General features: G+C 38.1%; 1 protein-coding gene across 1 annotated transcript in view; it reads right to left on the reverse strand.

The window, feature by feature from the left end:
• The window catches only part of CCDC192 (coiled-coil domain containing 192), a gene marked incomplete at its 5' end in the record, with an annotated part of 172,174 nt that overhangs the window by 148,197 nt on the left and 4,630 nt on the right, over window positions 1–19,347 (reverse strand). The window contains one exon of the mRNA XM_046667795.1: window positions 3,635–3,742. Coding sequence (XP_046523751.1) covers window positions 3,635–3,742 — 108 coding nt within the window. The remainder of the gene's footprint in view (window positions 1–3,634; window positions 3,743–19,347) is intronic.

Below are 19,347 nucleotides of genomic sequence, written 5' to 3' on the forward strand. Positions count from 1 at the left end.
CCTCTTTCTTTGTCCCTTCTGTATCTTTGTCCCTGCTATCACTGGTGGTAGAAGCCAGTACACTTGCAAAAGCTGCTTTTTATGAGTTTCTCCAGAAACTTTTTTTATTCTTCTTCCTCCTCTCTCCTCAACATTTTTCCTTCTTTCTCATTCCCCCTTCTTGTCCTTTATCTACTACCCAATTTCCAGGCTTTACCTCCCACTGATCTTAACCTACAGGAAATACAATCAAGTATTCTCTTTAGCAAAACTTGGTAATGTTTTGAATTATTTACCATTATTACCCAGAACAAGAGTTGGATTCTTATGACCATTTCTCCCTCTGGCCACTGAATTGCTGCAAACTTATTTCTTAAACTGTGAATAGCCCAGATTATGTCATAATTGCAAATTATCCTGATCTCGTATTTCTTTTATTTTGACAATACTGACATAACTGCAGAGAAATAAAGAATAATTGTTAGCTAGAGAGAAGCCAACAAAGAATTCTGTTTACTGTGTGACCTCACAGAGGAAGTGCCCACAATCTCCTTATTTCTTCCCTATTTCTAAGCTGCTTCTTTTTCATAGTGAGCCAATAGAGATCTTGCTGGAGGGGACCTTAGGAAGGTTGAGTTTAAGTAAAGTGAGGCGCAGACCCAGCAGAAGCTTAGAGTAGATGAAACCGTAGGCGTGTATACTTTCCATACTGAGTTAATTCTATGTTCTTCTCTAAGAGGCAAAGCCAGGAAGTAAAATTCAGCTAACAGTGAGATTTACCATTTCTCAAAGGTGGGACACACTGGTTGACAATACAATGAGCTTCCACTCCTTAGTTCCAGCACAAATCTTTGTCCTCGACATTTCCTCTGCTCTCCCCACCTGTTACTAGCCCACCAGGCCAGCCCTTCTGACCAGAGCTCAGCCTCATGGCTGACACACATGATTTGGATTACCAGTGAAAGCCAGATAGCAATTCCAATATCCTCGTGACAAATCCTAAATTAATGATATTTAAAAGAAGACTTAACATACACACAGGCAAAAATATTGTTTTATACACACACACACATCATTGTCTTGAGTATTGAAGACAATTTCTCCTTTTGCAGCCACTTAGTGGTATAGCCTAGTAAGGAAGACAGTGGCACCCAGTGGACAAACGTTTGTTTGAGACAGGTGTTGCATTCTGAAATAGTCTCATATCTTAGCCTTCAGAAAGGTCAGTTGCTCCCCTTACCTTTCCCTATCCTTCTGTCATCCCATTTTTAAGATATTTACTAAGTTTAAAAATAGGAGGGAGGGGAATGTTCTTACAGTTTTATCTTTTCCAGAATAAGACTAAACTAAAACACTGGAAAAAGCAAAAGCTCAGGATTAAATCCTCTGAGAAAGTTTCTGTATTTGATTAACCTGTTTCAAAACAGTAGCAGCGGAGACAGCCAAATCTAATAAAATACTCAACTTAATTAAAAATGTAATATTGAAAATGCCTGTAATAGGTCTTTTTTTTTGCACATCATACTCTTTTTCCTCAAAGCACTGCCAACTTCCAATGAAATTTACTTGGTTATGCAAATTTGGCAACTCCAAAGACAATACTTTAGGAAAATAACACATAGACCTTGCAACTTAATGCTATTGTGTAGTTTTTCTGGGAACCAAACAAACACCTATTTTCATTCTCCTGCTCTTTCCTTGATTCTTTTGGTTGTGAGCCACTTGGGTAGAGAAACCCTGGCTTATATATCTTTCTTCCCAAAACACCTAAATAGCATCTTACTCATGGTAGGTACAAAGAAGTTGAGTGAAATCTAGTTTCCATTTTACATGTTTAATCTGCTAAGCAGTGAAAAAAATATATCTAATTGTTTGATGCTACATAAAGGGATCATCAAGTTAAGAATCTTAAATATTAGGGGCCAGCTCCATGGCCCAGTGGTTAAGTTTGCGCACTGTGCTGCAGCAGCCCAGGGTTTGGATTCTGGGCGTGGACATGGCACTGCTCGTCAGGCCATGTTGAGGTGGCGCCCCACATCCTACAACTAGAAGAACCTGCAACTAAGATATACAACTATGTACCAGGGGCCGGGGTTGGGAAATAAAGCAGAAAAAAAAAAAAAAAGAATCAAATATTAGAGGCTACTTGTACTGGATAAAAACATTTTATAAGGAACAAAAGGAATGAGTACTTTTATGGGTGAATTGAATTTTACCGATTTAAATGAGAAATCATTAAAAGACATTCAATTACAAAATAAACATATAACTTCTTAGTGTAACCCAATATCAGCAGGGGTGCCCTCCTTTATGTCAGCCATTCAAAATTCCTTCTCCATTTGGCAGCTCTGAAAGTCTTGGTTTTTGTGCTTTGAAGTGGTTCCTCATGTTCATCACTACATTCTTTGTAATTCATAATTTTGCCACAGTTTGAGCCTTCTTTTTGTTTGTTTTAGAGAAAAGACCAGTTGGGAAGTCAGAGTTATGGCACAAGGCTGAGAAGCAAGCTTTCCCAAAAGGATCTGGGCCTAAGGCAACACGCTTTCATTAAGTGATGTATGTCCCCGGTGACCCCTTGCATCAGTCACATTTAGTCAGTTAACAATAAACACAACCCAAAGTAACAGATACTCTTTTTGGTAAACTGAAAAAGAAATGGAGGCTGTTTGTGTGTGTGTCACCACATTACATGTTAATTATACTTTTCCTCATAACACAAGCACCTTTCCCCCTTAGTTTCTGCAAAAATTCTAAAATTTGGATGCAATCAAAATTTGCTGTGCAGGTCTTTGTTATGAAAAAAACCTAAAAAAATTGTTTTTCAAAAGTTTCTTAAATATATTAGCAAAACATACCAATCCATGAGAAATTAATAAGCGTTTATAACATTTCAGGATCTCTTCTGTCCTTTTTCCTCCGTTGATTATCACCAAGAGTGAGCAGTGGTGTCCTGTGCTGTGGCAGGACCCAGACTCCAGGCAGCTTCGCTCTCTGGGGCCAAGCCCCCTGGCCCAGGGGGAAAGGGCAGCAGTCGCAGTGGGATTTGCACTATACATTCCACCGTTTGCAAAGTGTAATCCTGTTGGGAAATGGTCCAGCCCCTGGTCTTAGCTTTCTAATACACACAGTGCCTCTGAAACCAGGGACCTGCTGTGTACGCAGATGACCTGTAAAGTGTCGAGGCTGCCCCGTGAAGGCTATGCTCCACCTGTGACCTGCTTTGCTTCTGTGAGTTTCAAAAACCCAAGAGGGAAGCCAGTATTTGGAAAAATTCTCTTTCCTCAAATAATTCGAGAAAATTACTCCTGTATATTTCCTATAGGTTTTATCTTAGCTTTGGGCTTGTCTGTTTATAATGCAAATAGGCTTCACTTAATTAGGAAAACCACTCATTTAAAGATGGCTTGCCTAGCTCATGGGCTGTGGTGAAGGAAAATCAAAATATAAATGTAAAAGAAGTTTTAAGGCTGAAAAGTTCTCTACAGATTAAAGCACTTATTGTTATACCTAAAATGAATGAAATGCTGTGTGTGTGTGCTTGCACAGGTGCACATATATGTACCAACAGGCACAGAGGTTAAAACATGCATTGGGTTTACACTTGTTCTACTGCACACTGAGGACATATATTTCCAATCCTAATGTTAGGTATTACCTGTTCAGATAAGGCTTTAGCCTTTTCTTCTGCTTCCTTCAGGCAAATCTCTAAGGACTTGAGTTGTGCCAAAGTAAACACCATCCGTCCAGTTTCCAAGGACTCTTTCTTTAAAACAATAATCAAGTATTACTTTTTGACATGGATAGTTTCCTGAGCACATCTCTAACAACTTTGTGAACTACAGATAGGCTTAAAAAACTCACACCAATGATCTCCTTTTCTTCTTCAACACAGTAATAAAACAGTGAAATGTTATAAAAACAATAGTCTTATTTAACAGTTTAGAGTCTAAAGGGAGGGTAAAAAATGTACATTAAATTATGACAACGCACAACCTTAGAAAGTTAGAATAAAATTATCCATGTTGGGATTTGGTTAATTTGCAACTTTTATTCTTGATACAAAGGGAACTTTCTTTCAAGACGTCAGGACCGAAATTTCACATTCCTGGGGCTGGGCCCGTGGCCGAGTGGTTAAGTTCCTGCGCTCTGCTTCCGTGGCCCGGGGTTTCTCCAGTTCATATCCTGGGAGCGGACATGGCACTGCTCATCAGGCCACATTGAGGTGGCATCCCACGTGCCACAACTAGAAGGACCCACAACTAAAATATACAACTATGTACTGGGGGGATTTGGGGAGAAAAAGCAGAAAAAGAAAGATTGGCAACAGTTGTTAGCTCAGGTGTCAATCTTTAAAAAAAGAAAAATTTTCACATTCCTAATAAGAGCTGTCACCTAGAATGCCTACGTTTTTAACATTCATCTATCATGAGGAGCAGAGTCATTTGAACTCAGAGAACCTCGTGTTTTCTCTGATCGTCACCTTCTTATCCTGAGTTCTGTTACAGCAAAGATATTACATGGTTTAGAATCAGATCATTCTTCCCCAGAACACGGCTAATATGACTCAAATCAGCAAACGCAGAGACTCTGCCTCTCAAAATTGTTCTAAAGTCTCTCTTGCTCATCCACGAGTGGAAGAGTATGCAAAATCAGTATGGAAATACTAGTTACAGGCCCTACTGAGCCTAGAGTGTTTCTTGACTACTCTTTGGCTATTATAATACTTAATTAATAATTACACAATGAAATGAAAACTTATAAAGAAAACCTCATATGTGCTGGGATTATGATCTTGCTATAGTCTCCTTGGATGTGTCCTGTTTTCTTGTGAATGTTCAGGCTATGGGCAGCTGCTTCCAATTAACCCCATAAAAAGAAAGAACTGTATTCTCACATATTCAGAAAAAACCTACTGCTTTGTCTTTTCCCTTTGGTTTAGTGATCCCACCGATTTTACACATGTGTGCATTTCCTGATGATACAATAGAGCCATCTGGTGGTAAATGGAACCAGCCATAAAAATAAAGCATTCATTCAGTTCCTATAATTGCTCATAGAATATTCTGAACCTTAGGGCCCTACCACTGGCTTTTTATATAAGTGAAACTCTATGGGATGAGGGGTGAAGAAAAGTCGCTACATCTCAAAAACAGCCTGGCTCCTAGGTCAAGCTCTGCCACACACGGCTGCATAGTCTCCCCCACAAGTTGGACTTTGGGGGATGAACATTTTGGGCTAGAGCAGTGATACTTGGGATGAACCAATGATCCTCAGCATTCCATAATGATTGCAATAATTTCAAGAGTCAGTCCAAAAACACCTCAAAAAATGAGACTTGAAACAAAATTCCTGTGTATTTACATTTACGTATCATTCATGCTGCAAAACATGAAGAAAGGGGAAATTGTCAAGAGGCCAAACTGTTCCAAAAGCATTGGGAATCTCTGATCTATTTCCAGGGAGAATCCTCTTGTCTAATGTTTGATCTCAAGAAAAAATTTTCTAAATTCTTGTGAGTAGACCCAGTAAGATCAGCTAATCTATTTCTCCAGGTCTTTTTCTCCAAACATCTCAAGTTTCCTCAGCCAAGAAGGACAACCATTTCCAGTAAGACAAAAGCATTCTAAGTCAAAGCCAAATGCAACAGGATTGACTGAAGACTGTTGTTGAAAAACGTAGGACTCTGTTTTATAAGTAGATTTAAGAAAATATCGTGTGTAGAACAGGGCTGGCCCCGTGGCATAGTGGCTAAGTGCGCACCTTCTGCTTCTGTGGCCTGGGGTTCACTGGTTCGGATCCCGGGTGCAGACATGGCACCTCTTGGCACACCACGCTGTGGTAGATGTCCCACATATAAAGTAGAGGAAGATGGGCACAGATGTTAGCTCAGGGCCAGTCTTCCTCAGCAAAAGGAGGAGGATTGGCAGTAGTTAGCTCAGGGCTAATCTTCCTCAAAAAAAGAAAAGAAGAATTTCGGAAATAAGTAAATACATGGAGTTAGAGGTTTTGGACATAGGTGTTTGGTTTCAAGGTCCCTAAAAACGTTAGGTGCAATTAGTCATTGTCCCAATTTTGCAAGATGTGGTGGCAGAAGAGCAGAAAGGTGGGACTTAGACCATTAAGTTCATTCTACTTCCAGCACATACGGATACATTGTACGTAAAGCAATTTATCTTTATTATGGCCATGAAACTGTCTTGGTGATTAAAGTAACTGATGAGTGAATTGTACTAATCAACAATCTGTTATATGACATTGCTTGTTTAAAATATATGATATTTACAGGTGTTTGGGAATTGAGCCTGTGTCTGTAGATTTTCAAATGGTAAATTCTAGCAATTCATTGGGAATTCCAGTTTTTAACTTCTACTCTTTGTCTTAAAATTTTCTACTTAAATATCAAACCAGTAATCTAAGTACCTGCAAATAAGATAACCAAGATGATCAAACTAAAATAATACTATAGAATATTAAAACTCAATAAACTCTTTGATTACAGTAAAGACACTAGACTACTATGCATGCGTGTTAATGTTGACAGTCTACTAATTGACAAATCTTATACAAAATTGTAAGAGTAGATTTTCTTTTGGCTGCAGAGGTTTCTCACTTGAGAAACTGGAGGAAAATCTACTCTTTTTTCCTAATTTAATTTTTCTTGATTTCTCTAACCCATCTCAATATCTTTTCATTGTCCTCTTCCTTACTTTTAAGCCAGTATTTCTTTGCCTTACAATGACCTCACTCTTTTTCTTCAGCCATGAAAACCTGTTCTACCATTCAGCCCTGGTTCAAGGTCTCTGACTTATCCAACTCTTTCACCTGCTCTGAATCCACATGTAACACTTAGAAAGGCTCCTGTATGCAGAGACCAGACAAAACTTCACCGAGTGTTTAGTAGAAGCTCAGTAAACAGTTGTTGATTGATTAGGCTCAGCAGTCAAGGAAGGTGGTTGCCTCAGAAGGAGTGGTCCTTCATGCTGAGAGGCCATAACAGTCACTTCACTGAGCAATACATTCCATGCATCCGGCCTGGGACACTGACAGGGATCAGATGCCAGGGAAAGTCTGTTTGCCAAGGCCAGGGGCCAGACGGTGCAGCAGAGGGCAAGGACATGGCCACGGGGTTGGGTGATGGAAGGGTTATTGTGAGGATTAAATGAGGTAAAGCCGGTAACTGCTTGGACAGAAGAAGGGCTCAATTAATGTTATTATTAATAATTCCATTATCCCAATTCCTTTAAGGAGAATCATCTGATATTAAAACTTGCCAGCCTATTTTTAAACCCTAGTAAAAGAAAGTCCTCTTAGAGACACTTTTGTAACAGCAAATGATCAAACCACAGCAGTAGGAAACTGCTAAGTATGCAGTTAGAACAAAGACAATATGTTAAATATGTTCGTGTACATTTATTTAAAAGCAAGATTGCTGAATAAACATGCGGTTATAGCAGATTCCACCTTTACAGAAGAGCATTTTGACGTAGGTCAGTTTAAAACAAATGTTTCTAGAAATCTGGAGCTTCTAACATGGAGGGTTCCAGCGGCTCCTGCCCAGTAGTACAGTAACTTCCTGCCAGATAAAACACACTTTCAACACATTTTGCAATGATCAAGTTTCCTGCTTGATGTCTCATTTATTTACTACTGTGGTCCATTCCTCTTTCCCCCTGCTTGACAGAGAGCAAAGGCCCAAAACTTCCTTACCCTTCTACGACCTGCTCATATCTCTGATGCAGATTGAAGTCATTTCTCATACGGATTAAAGCCTTTCTGCAGCTCCCCACCTCAGCTCCTTACCCAGGGCAGATTTTTTTCATCCCTCCCCTAATCTCTGGTCATCAGAATTCATTTTACCATGGAAATTTCATCACTCTCATGTCCTTTTGCACTTAGCTTTTGCAATAGTTTCTTAGGCTAAATTGCTAATTTCTATTAGGCAACATTTTAACGACTCAGTTTTCCTGATTCCAATCCATTTTAGTGAAAACAGTATTTCTCTGTGTTTGTGCTTGCTTCAATAGTCACCTAATAAGACATTTAAATTCAAAACTTGAACAAACTACAACTATTGTCAAAGCCCAGTGGAGAGAAGTTTCCAGAAAGTGTCCATCAATATGATTTCAATGGAAATGGCCATGTGAGCATGACAGATGAGCATTGACTAAGGAGAACTCTGCTTGAAATCTGGAAGGCCACATTCTGGACCTGACTTGATTCTACCTGACCACGTGACTTGGACTATGTGACTTTTGGGATTCACTTCCTGGACCCTCAGTTTTTTCATCTTTAAATGAAGAATGTGTTGGTCAGGTCCCAGCAGGAGACAGGTGGCTACTGCAATGGAGTGATTGGGGGCAGTTTACTGAAGGGCATGGATGTGGGCACAGTCAAGGGCATCAACAAAGGATAGTGTGACACTCCTTAGAAGCAAAGATACTCTTTGCTTATCTTGACCTGAAGAGGTAGGGGGAGAGGTAAGTGGGTAGCATTATTACAGATCTAGAAAGCCAGCTTGAGGAGAGGGCCATCTTCATGAACTAAGACCTTGGGTAGAGGAATATAGCCACTAACAAAATGTGCCCAGGCAGTAGTGGTGGATGGATCAGTGAAATAAATAGCTTGACCTCCTCTCCTCCCACCCTCTGTTCTACTGTCTATATCTTCCTTGGGCTGAATTCAACAAGAAGCCAGAGGGCAAGAGAGCCTCAATGACAAGTCCAGAGAGACCAGCTTCACTGGAAGAGAGCAGCGTCGGGGGAGAGTGGAGAGTGGTTATGGAAGGGGAAACAAAGAAATCTCAGGCCAAGAGGGCTTAATTCTGTCAGTGGTTCCCAAATACCAGCCCGTAGCTCAGTGCTGGTTTGTGATAACATTTTCATCAGTCAGCAGGAAAAGGACAAAAGCAAAATTTTTACAAGAACACTGTGAATTTTTCATGAAACCAAATTTATTCCGTTTAGAGGACTGTCCTTTATTCTGATTATGATCGTTCTATGTATTTTGGTGTTACGAGGATGTTTCTTTAACAAATGATAATGACAGTATATGGGAATTATTGTATTTTAGTATTTTGTCTTGAAAAAAATTGAAAGTTGGCATTCCTACAAGAACTAACCCCAATTATTTTGGGGGTGGAAATTCTTACTGGTTTATGAAATCTAAAAGTATAGAAACCCCCCTATCTAGATGATCACTCAAATTACAAATTGCGTGTTTTATCAGGTGGCCTTTTCTGAACTATGGTCCCTGAGTTCCCCTGGACCAAGTCCAAGATGGATCTGTAGTCAATACCAAGTTGCTTTAGCAAAGCTCCGGGATACTTTTTTTTCCTAGAAAAAATACATTTCTAAAGGTCATCTTTCACCCTATAAAAGATTTAACTCCTTTTCCATTTCTATAGCATCACTGATAGAATCAAAGAGAAAGGTATTTGAAAGGAATTGTTGGCTCAATTTAATTTATAAGATCCTTGGTGTGGAAGTTAAACACAAATGACAATGTGACATTTGATAGCTACATTAATAACTTTAAATAATGGCTTACCCAAAATTCTTAGCAAGCCAACTCATTATAATAGAGTTCAAAGCAATTCAATTCATTCAAGTTCAAAAGATATTTATTGAGGGCTCATTATTTGGCAGGTACTAGGCTAAGCAATGGGAAATAAGTGGTAACAAGACAGACAGGATTAACACCCTCACCAGATTCTCAGCTTAGAATTTCTCTTGAATACAAATATCTTGGGATTTAGTTTTAGGTAAAGATCAAAAGAATGCCTAAAGTTTGGTGGTTAATTTAACATTTTTATACTCACTCATAATATATTGCTGTGCTTTGGGGTCTTGTGCTTTCTCTTTGATGAGGATTCTGGTAGATTTTAGAAGGATTACGGTAGAAGGCAGACCTAACCCGCTTTCAAACATTGCAGATCTATCTCAGATAACATTGCTTTATAGGTTCTTGGAAACCGAGAACAAATACTATCAGAGGAGAAAAAGGACCTAGGAAACAGTATGTATCTTTCATCATTTAAATTAGTTAATAGCGAAACAAGACTGGGTTAGATTAGGCCTGAATTTGAGTTCATATTATGTTACAGAATTTGTTTTGTGACTTAAAATAGCCCTCTACCATTTTGATTTTGTAGGTCAATTTCTTAAAACTTTAAACATCACAAACCTCTTTGGGTACCTGATGATGTCTGTCAATTCTCTTACTAGGAAAAAAAATGATCTGCACATGCTTGCACACACATACAATAAGCATACATGCACACAATTTTCCATACACTTTAAGGGTGTTTAAGCTCTTTCTCAATGCCATTCATGGTCCCCCATTATGAATTCCTTGTTTAGAAGGAATAGAGTATTCCAGCCACCTTTACTTTTTATTCTAAAATAAAATATCACCGGCCCAGTGGCACAGGGGTTAAGTTCACACATTCTGCTTCCACAGCCCGGGGTTCGCCAGTTCAGATCCCAGGTGTGGACCTATGCACCCCTTATCAAGCCATGCTGTGGCAGGCATCCCACACACAAAATAGAGGAAGATGGGCACCGATGTTAGCTCAGGGCCAATCTTCTTCAGCAAAAAGAGGAGGATTGGTGGCAGATGTTAGCTCAGGGCTAATCTTCCTCAAAAAAATAAAAAATAAATAAAACAAAATACCAAATCTTAATGATTGAGAGTATCAATGTGTTCTTGTTGCCTCTATTGTAAATCATGCAGATAAATAAAGAAATAATCTTTTCTTCCTGGAGGAACGCCCCAAACTCAAAAGAAACAAAATGGTTCCTTTCTGGACAGTAGAGCAAGTAGCCTACCTTCCCAAGAAGGCTGGTTCCCGTAACTGACGCCTCACAGTAACTAGCGCTAACCCACCCTGCACACCATGAAGCAAAGTGAGAATATATCTCCTTCATAATAAAAAAAACAAAGGCAAAAGGACATAGCAAGGTAATTTACTATTTTGAATAGTTTTGATTTCTTTAAAAAACAAGGGAGAGGGGAAATGGGGAGTTGTTATTTAGTGGGTATAAAGTTTCAGTTTTGCAAAGTGAAAAAGTTCCAGAGATTAGTTGCACAAAAATGAACATGTTTTACACTACTGAACTGCACACTTAAAAATGGTTAAAGTAGTCAATTTTATGTTATATATATTTTACCACACAAAAATAAAAAATAATTTATGAAACAAATGTGTAAGGCAGGTAAATTATGAAGTGAAGCAATTAGTCAATGTTAAAATTAATTCAACTACTCTTTCCTACTTCACAGGATTGTTGTGAGAACAAAATGGAAAAAAAAAGATCAAATATAATAAAACCATAAAATAAAAAAAGGGAAACAACATAAGATAAACTTACATAAGGAAAGATTTTGTTTCCTTTGATAAAGAAAACATCTAAAAAATACTATTTGTTTTAAATAAAATTTTGGTTCAGTAGGGCACATAATAACGCCAATATTTTTCCCATTTGTAAAGATAGTGCTTCGAATGTGACAGGATGATTTATTTTCTCACACATCATAAATTTAGATTTTCAGTACTTTGGCATGTTGACCAACAATGTTTTCCTTTTCCCACTGCATTCCAGTGTTTAGGAAATACACATGTCTGTAAGAAGAAGGATTGTCAGGTCAGCTTATAAGTAGGGTGATGGAATTTTATTGCCCAAATTCACTGAGGTTTTCCAAACTTAGTTTTGTGAATAAATTATTGCTACACTGTGTATAATCAACAATAAATGTTTTATGATTGACAGTGTTCAGAGTGAAGGTAATTTTTTTCTGCCAGTGACTTTTAGGCTCTATATAAGTAAACTTAAAAAAAAATCCGAGTAATTTAACTGTAATGATAAGAATTTCAATACTCTAATGCTGCTGTTCCCGAAACCCATTAAGGAGATTCTTACTTAAAGATGTTCCATGAGAAAACTTTTCCATGACAATGCCCCCCTACCCACTGACCCAGCCTGGCATTTGCTCAGACTGCCCTCTTTATCAAAATCTGAAGGAGAAATGGGTTATGCACCCTTTTGGATCAGATAAAAGTTCAGCAACAATTTCCATAGTACATTCCAATGTGATAGGGTAAGCAGAGGACAGATAAGAGAGCTCTCTTTTGCTGTGAATTTCCACGTCTTTTAAGGTCTTCCAGTCCAAACATTACTAAGAGGCATGGCCAGAATATCAGAGAAGATGGCACAGCATGCCCAACATTAACTACTCAGTGGGTCTCAATTTTCTCACCTGTGAAACGAGAAGACCATTATGTCTAATTCATCTTGCACTCTGGGGTGGCCATTTGTCATGCTATTTTGATGGTCCAGGGTCTTTCCCTTTTAGGAGAATTTTTCCTTTCCTGAATTCCATCTCCCGAAAGTATAAGCCAGGAACTCCCTCTCAAGCATCTTTTGCATCCCAGCTGTAGGCATGTGACTTAGGCTCCACCAATCAGACACACCAGCCTGACACTTCAATATGGATGAGAGTGATACGATAAAGGCGCCAAAGAGAATGGAATCTGGCCAGGTTGACAGAGTCATTGTGTTTTCAGAGGCTGCAGCGACAGCAGACTTAGAAGTAATATCTCACGCTCAGGGGAAGTAACAAGTGATGTGGGGCCTATGCCCAGTGGTAGAAGTAATAGGTTCTTCACCAAAATCAGGCAGAATAATTAGGTACAGTCTCCAAGTCTCATTCTCTGACTCTCCTAGAGATCCTCTGAAATATCTAATATCCTTTAATAGTTCATTTTCCCCTTAATACTAATTAAAATGGACTCTGTTGATTTCAAATGTGAATCTGACTGATCATTACTTGTCTGTGACTGTAAGCAAGTAATTTAATTATTCTGAGCCTCCATTTCCTCACCTCTAAAAACGGAAGAGATGTTAACTTAGCGGGGGCTACTGTGAGGATTCAGTGTGGTAATGCAGAAAAATGCTTAGCATAATGCCCGAGCCATAGAAGGAAGTCTAAAAAGATCACCTTTTTTTTAAACTCTAGGTTTTATGTTTCTATGGTGTAGCTTCTGGGAGCTCACAGCCTAGGAAAGAGCCTGAGGGTTGATCACAGGGACCAAAAACTCGTAGAAACTCTAGTGGTCTTGGCATTATGCAACTAACTTAGCCTGGTTATTTCTTGTTGGAAAAATTAAATCATTATGCATAATATAAGAACAAAGATTCAAAAATGCAGTAGAAGAGGGCATAGCCTGTACCCTTCTCTGTCTGCTAAAGAGGGTTTTTACTTGGTCTGCTCTGTTTCTTCCTTTTCTTGACCTTCTTGCTAGTTCTTTCGGGCTTCTGACAAGGAAAGGAGGAGACTGAAGAAGAGCAAAAGGAACGCGGATTAGAGCTCAAGGAAAAAGTTTTCCAAGGAACTTTTGAGGAGAAATCTTGGGAAAAGCTGTCATGTGAGATAAAAGCTTATAGAAAAGGAAAGCAGAATTTTTTAAAAAGTATCTCTGAAATTTTTCCCCATATACTGCTTAATGCAATTTAGCCCTCAATATACCATCAGAGTTCATTGGATTCAAATGTAGTTTTGAGTTTCTTTTTTTTTTGAGACATTCTCTTTGTAAAAATCTATATTTTGTGGCTTTTATTCATTCTTAGAGGGCTTATAAAGAACAAAATAGATATACATTTTAAAAATAGAATAAAACTGGGGGCTAGGCCAGTGGCGCAGTGGTTAAGTTCGCATGTTCTGCTTCAGTGGCCCGGGGTTTGCCGGTTCGGATCCCGGTGTGGACCTACGCACCACTTGGCGCACCATGCTGTGGGCAGGCATCCCTCGTATAAAGTAGAGGAAGATGGGCATGATGGTAGCTCAGGGCCAATCTTCCTCAGCAAAAAGAGGAGGATTGGCGGCAGATGTTAGCTGAGGGCTAATCGTCCTCAAAAAAAAAAAAAAGAATAAAACGTTTTATTTTGCAGTCGCAATACAGGTCCATTGGAACCTTTTCCAGATCTAAGATATATTGTGGCATCTTATTGATCTTATTGTTCCTATATTTGAAACATGTTGCTACTTAATCATCCTAGGAATTATTTTTTATCATTATTCATCAATTATCTCCCACTAAGACTTTAAAATAAGATTAAAAAGGAAACCAAAAAGAAATTATAAAAAAAGATAAATTATGGTGACTGTTTTCCTGGTATACTAAGGGTTAAGAACTTGAGTAATTTGAAAGTTACCTTGTGGGTACTAGACTGTTCTTTTAGGCCGCAAATCAGTTTTGAACCTGAACCATATGGATCTCAGCCTTACATGTGAAGTGGTTACAAAGAAAATTATTATGGGAGACTTTTTTTCTACATTTTCAGTATCATGATTATTAGAAAAGAATATAATAACATATTTGAAGGCAAAAAGGCCAAATCCTGCTATATTTAGAAGGAGAAAAATTAATAGGATTCAGAATATAGTCACCGCGGACACAGATATTACTATTTTAAGGAAGATTCCAAGAAGTTATGGGCCCAAGGGAAAGCAGACTGTTCTAGAATTTATAGTATTTTCCTTAGGCGTTTAAGGCAGGCAAAACAGGGCTTACTCCTTTCCAAAGAATGTTTCTGAACCACGTTTAATTTGAAAATATCTTACAGTTTAATTTTCCTTTGCATTACATGTATGATTCAAGAGCATTTTCTTCCCTAACTGAAAAACACAGTGTGTCCAGCAACAACAAACATATGAGAATCACTCACACATTCATTGAGTGCCTTTCATATATAAGGCCCAGAGCTACACCCTGGAGGATAGAGATGAATTAATCAAATTCCCTACCCTTCAGGAGCTCATAATGTGATAAAGGTTGAGAAAGGGGGGACAGGTATTCAGATAAGTGGACTTCAATAGCATAACCATGAGGGAGGAGAAAGGGAAAAAGCCATGCATTGATCATCATCTCTATGCCGTAGATTTTCTGTGTATTATGTCCCCCAAATTCAGACAATATAAAAGGTATAAAAATGAATGTGAAAATCATCCAGAATCCTCCACCCAGAGATTGCCGCATATTATGGACTGAATGTTTGTGTAAGGCCCAATGTCATAGTATTAGGAGGCAGGGCCTTTGGGAGGTCATTAGGTTTAGATGAGGTCATCAGGGTGGGGTCCTCATGATGGGATTAGTGCCCTTATTGGAAGAAACCAGACAGCTCTCTCCCTCTGTCACCTTCTCTTTCTTCCTCCTTTCTCCCTCCCTTTCTCTCCCTCTGTCCACTCTCTGCAACTCAACCTTGTGAGGATACAGCAACAAGGCAACCATCTGCAAGCTGGGACCGGACCATGCTGGCACCCTGATCTCTGACTTCCCAGCCTCCAGAACTGTGAGAAATAAATGTGTGCTGTTTTAAGCCCCCCAGTCTGTGGCATTTTATTAGGGCAGCCTGAGCAAACTAAGGCACCACATTTGGTGCATTACCTTCTAGACTTGTGTGTGTGACTGTAAGATGCATAACACACAAAACATTGATTCATATTATACATAGTTATATGCAGTTAAATTATGATCATTTTCATTTTCAATTGTCATAGGTATAATCTATATTGGAATAATGATAGATGTCATTTTCTGCCATTCTTAACTTTAAAAGTTGCCATAATTTTCAATGGTCACAATAAATTTTACCATGTACATATGCAATTTTCCCTACAATCAGACAATTCTGTAATAAGCATATTTGTACATCTTTGTGGATTTGTTTTCTTATTTTCTTAATATAAATGGAAAAAGTAATTACTGGATTTTAAAGAGTATAAAGTTGATGCATGTTTAAGATTACATCCCCGAAATTAACACGCCCACCAAAAGTATATGAGAATCATAGATTTTGCATACCTTTGCCAATAGTGACATTTTCAATACTTTTTATGTCTGTCAAATGGACAGGTTTGACATGATATCTAAATTTTAAAAATTTTTATTTCTTTGCCTTCTATTGAGTTTAAACATTTTATTTGATACTTGCAAGTCTGGACATCTTATTAGATATTTATGTGTCTTCTTTTGTACATTGTGATTTGTGGTTTTTGTTCATTTTCTATTTAAGGGCTAATCTTTTCGCCATTGATTTATATAAGACCTTAATATATTAAGGATATTATGTTGCAATAGATGCTACAAATATTTTCTATTACTTATTTTGCATATTTATAAATGCTTCTTAAATGGGTTGAAATAGTGTTAAGTGATAAGTTTTCTTTACCAGGTATAGAATTTTCAGAGACTAAATAATCTTTTCATCTTTGTGCATTAATGCATAACTTTGTTTGAGAAGTCAACTTTTGAAGAAGCAAACTCTTAATCAAAACCTGGAGAAAACTTCGATTTCTCTGAACCTAAGTACAGATAACACAACACATTGACTCAAATTATTACACAGATTTCTAAATAACCAGTTGACTTTGATACCTGATCTAACACAAACAGCTCAGCTATCCATGAAGACCCGGGACTGCTATTCCCAGCAGCAGATTTTCGTTTAACAAAACTATGAAAACAAATTAAGCCCGTGTTATCCAATCTGCCTGATGAGACTGAGGGCAGCCAGCGGCCAAGCTTTATCCCTGAGAGCCTGAGTCTTTGTGCTTCTCACTCCCAGTCCACCTCCACTCTCCTCCAGCATCTCTCCAAGCATCCAAAGAGAGCCTCCCAAAGGGAGACTTATGCTTTGGGAAAGGTTAAATTGAATAATTGTCCTAGCCCTTTGGGAGGATATTTTCTCTCAAGGAAAGTATTTTTCTTCAGACCACAGCAGTTGAAGTTTGCTCTCCAAGTCAGACTGATTGATTAGATGGTCCCTAAAACACATTTCTCCCTTACTCTGTCTTCCTTTGATCTAAACATTCAGGTCTCAGAAGATGAGCAAATGGTACATGAAACTTGATGTTATCCAGAATATTAATTCAGAGTAACCCTTAAATTCCACTGAATATATTTAACTTTTATATATTCCAATATATATATATTTAAATTATGTCCCCTTTTTACATCTCACAACATCCTTCCTTCTATATATACAAACCTCAACATTTTCACCCTTGCAGAAAATAAAATGTGTCAGCATTACACAGCACAAATTAACATGCTTTCCCCAAAAAATGCCTGTTGTTTGGAAGTTTTTGCCATTTAAAGGAGCCAAGAGAAGAAAAAATGTCACGGGCATCTGATGAAACAAATTTGCAAACACTCAATTGCTTCAGTTTATAGAGGTTCTTTGCGCCACTGATGCCTCTTGGGGAAATTCTGGAAAACATCCTATCTGTAAACAATCTATTTCAATGCCACATGTTTTCTAAATTTCTTTGCTTGTTGACATTTAAAAAAAATAAAGGAACATATTTGCATGTGAAAACAGGACCTTTTGTTTTTTATACATCTACTCTATCATAGAAATTAAAAACGAAATAGGTCATCTTGCCCAATTGCTTGCAAAGGATCATTTTCTAAAGAAGACTTCCTATTTCTTTGGCAAGCCTCATTTTAAACTACTAAAAAGTTTTTTTGGCCTCTGTTCTCAAGTTAAATAGAACTTATTATTAAAATGAGAAATTCTAGAACTAATGTCTTCCTTTATTTTGCATCTATCTATAGCATTTCCTTTCTTTTCTTAGATTTGATTATTTCCTTTTTTTATAGTTAGTTTTATTTTGCTGTAATTTTTGTCCACCAAAATACTTCTGAAAATTCTCCGAGGCATATGATATGATTTCACCTCCCCAACCCTTGAGGTTGTTTGTGGCCATGTGACTTCTCTGATTAATGACATAAGAGCAGAAGTGCGGTGTGTAACTTCAGGTGGAGCACTTGCTGTGCACTTTGTCCCCGCTTCCATTGCTGCCTGCCTGGGTTGCAGAAGTGCATTCCCAGGTGATGCTTCCGTCCCGAGGGTCCCTTAGTTACTATGATGAGTCAAGTCCCTCTGCTTTCCACCTTGGATGGGTGTTGTGAAGAAGAAATAAATTATTCAGATAAATAAAAATTAAGATAAGCCATTAGCCACTTGTAGCTGATAACCTTCAAAAACTTTCATGATAATCAAATTAAATTGAAAAGAATTGAAGTTTTGATCTTTCTTGATAATAGCCAAGGGGAAAAAATATAATTCTCACCAATCACCGTGATATCATCACTACCACCTTTCTATGCACTCCTTCCATGAAACCTCTGTTGAGGTTGTTTCTGTATAGAATTTAGGCTACGTGGTTTAAATTAGATGAACTTGGAGATGATTGTTTAGGAACAAGGCTGCCGATGGGGGCGGAAGAGCATGATATGGATCAGACCCTCATTTATTGTAAGATCTCAACTTGAAAGTTGCTGTATGAAAGGTTAAACAACGGGTAGAAACTCCAGCTAACATCTCACATCCCAACATCTGGGGAGCTCATATTAGTCTCCCAGATAGAGTAATATTAGATACTATCTAGATAACAAGCAGATGTCCCTAGAAGTAACAATTCAATTTCTATACTATTTGTTCTTTTGTGGAAAAAAGCCACTTTTTGGAGTGAATAAATGAATATTACCATGCTTTATTAAATAATATATTTTACTTCTGTAAAGTTTGCAAACAGATATTATAAAGTCTCATACTAAGAAAGAGTGCTATCAAAGTGGCAAGAACAGTTTCTATTCATATCTTTTGTCTTGCCCTCAGTGACAGCACAATGGCTATTTTGCACTTATTATGAATTTCCATTCACAAAACCTCATTCGTTAGTTAGACCTATTCTGATTTTGTGATTTTATTAGGTTAAGGTCCCTGGGAAACAGACTCTGAGAAATTTGGCTGAGAGACCCCTCTTAGAGAGGGTTTATTGCAGACAGCTCTGGGGAGCAAGATCTATAAAGAAAGGCAAGAAGCACGAATGCAAAAGCAGCCTCAGCCTGTTGCACGGGAGCTCTGGAGCTAGGCTGGACCTTCAGAATTGTCCTCCATCAAAGGAAGGAGGCCAGGTCTTGTGGACATGCATCTACCATCCATTGGATGCAAGTTGATCCTATGAAGGGCAATGACTTTGGGGCAAGAAAGCTCCTTCAGCCAAGGGAAATTCCTGGAGAGAGTCTCAGGTGTGAGTCATCATCAGGTAAAATTAACTCAAAATAAATCATAGATCTAAATGTTAAACCTAAAACTATAAATCTTCTGGAAGAAAACTAAGGATAAAATATTTGTGATCTTGGGCAAAGATCTCTTAGGTCAGGTATCAAAAGCATGACCCATGAAAGTAAAAATTGATAAAATTAGACTTCATCAGAATTAATAACTTCTGCTCTTCTAAAGACACTGTTAAGAGAAGGAAAAGACTAACCACAGACTGGAGAAAATACTTGCAAAACACATA

The sequence above is a fragment of the Equus quagga genome, chromosome 7 (assembly GCF_021613505.1).
Source record: "Equus quagga isolate Etosha38 chromosome 7, UCLA_HA_Equagga_1.0, whole genome shotgun sequence".
NCBI lineage: Eukaryota > Metazoa > Chordata > Mammalia > Perissodactyla > Equidae > Equus > Equus quagga.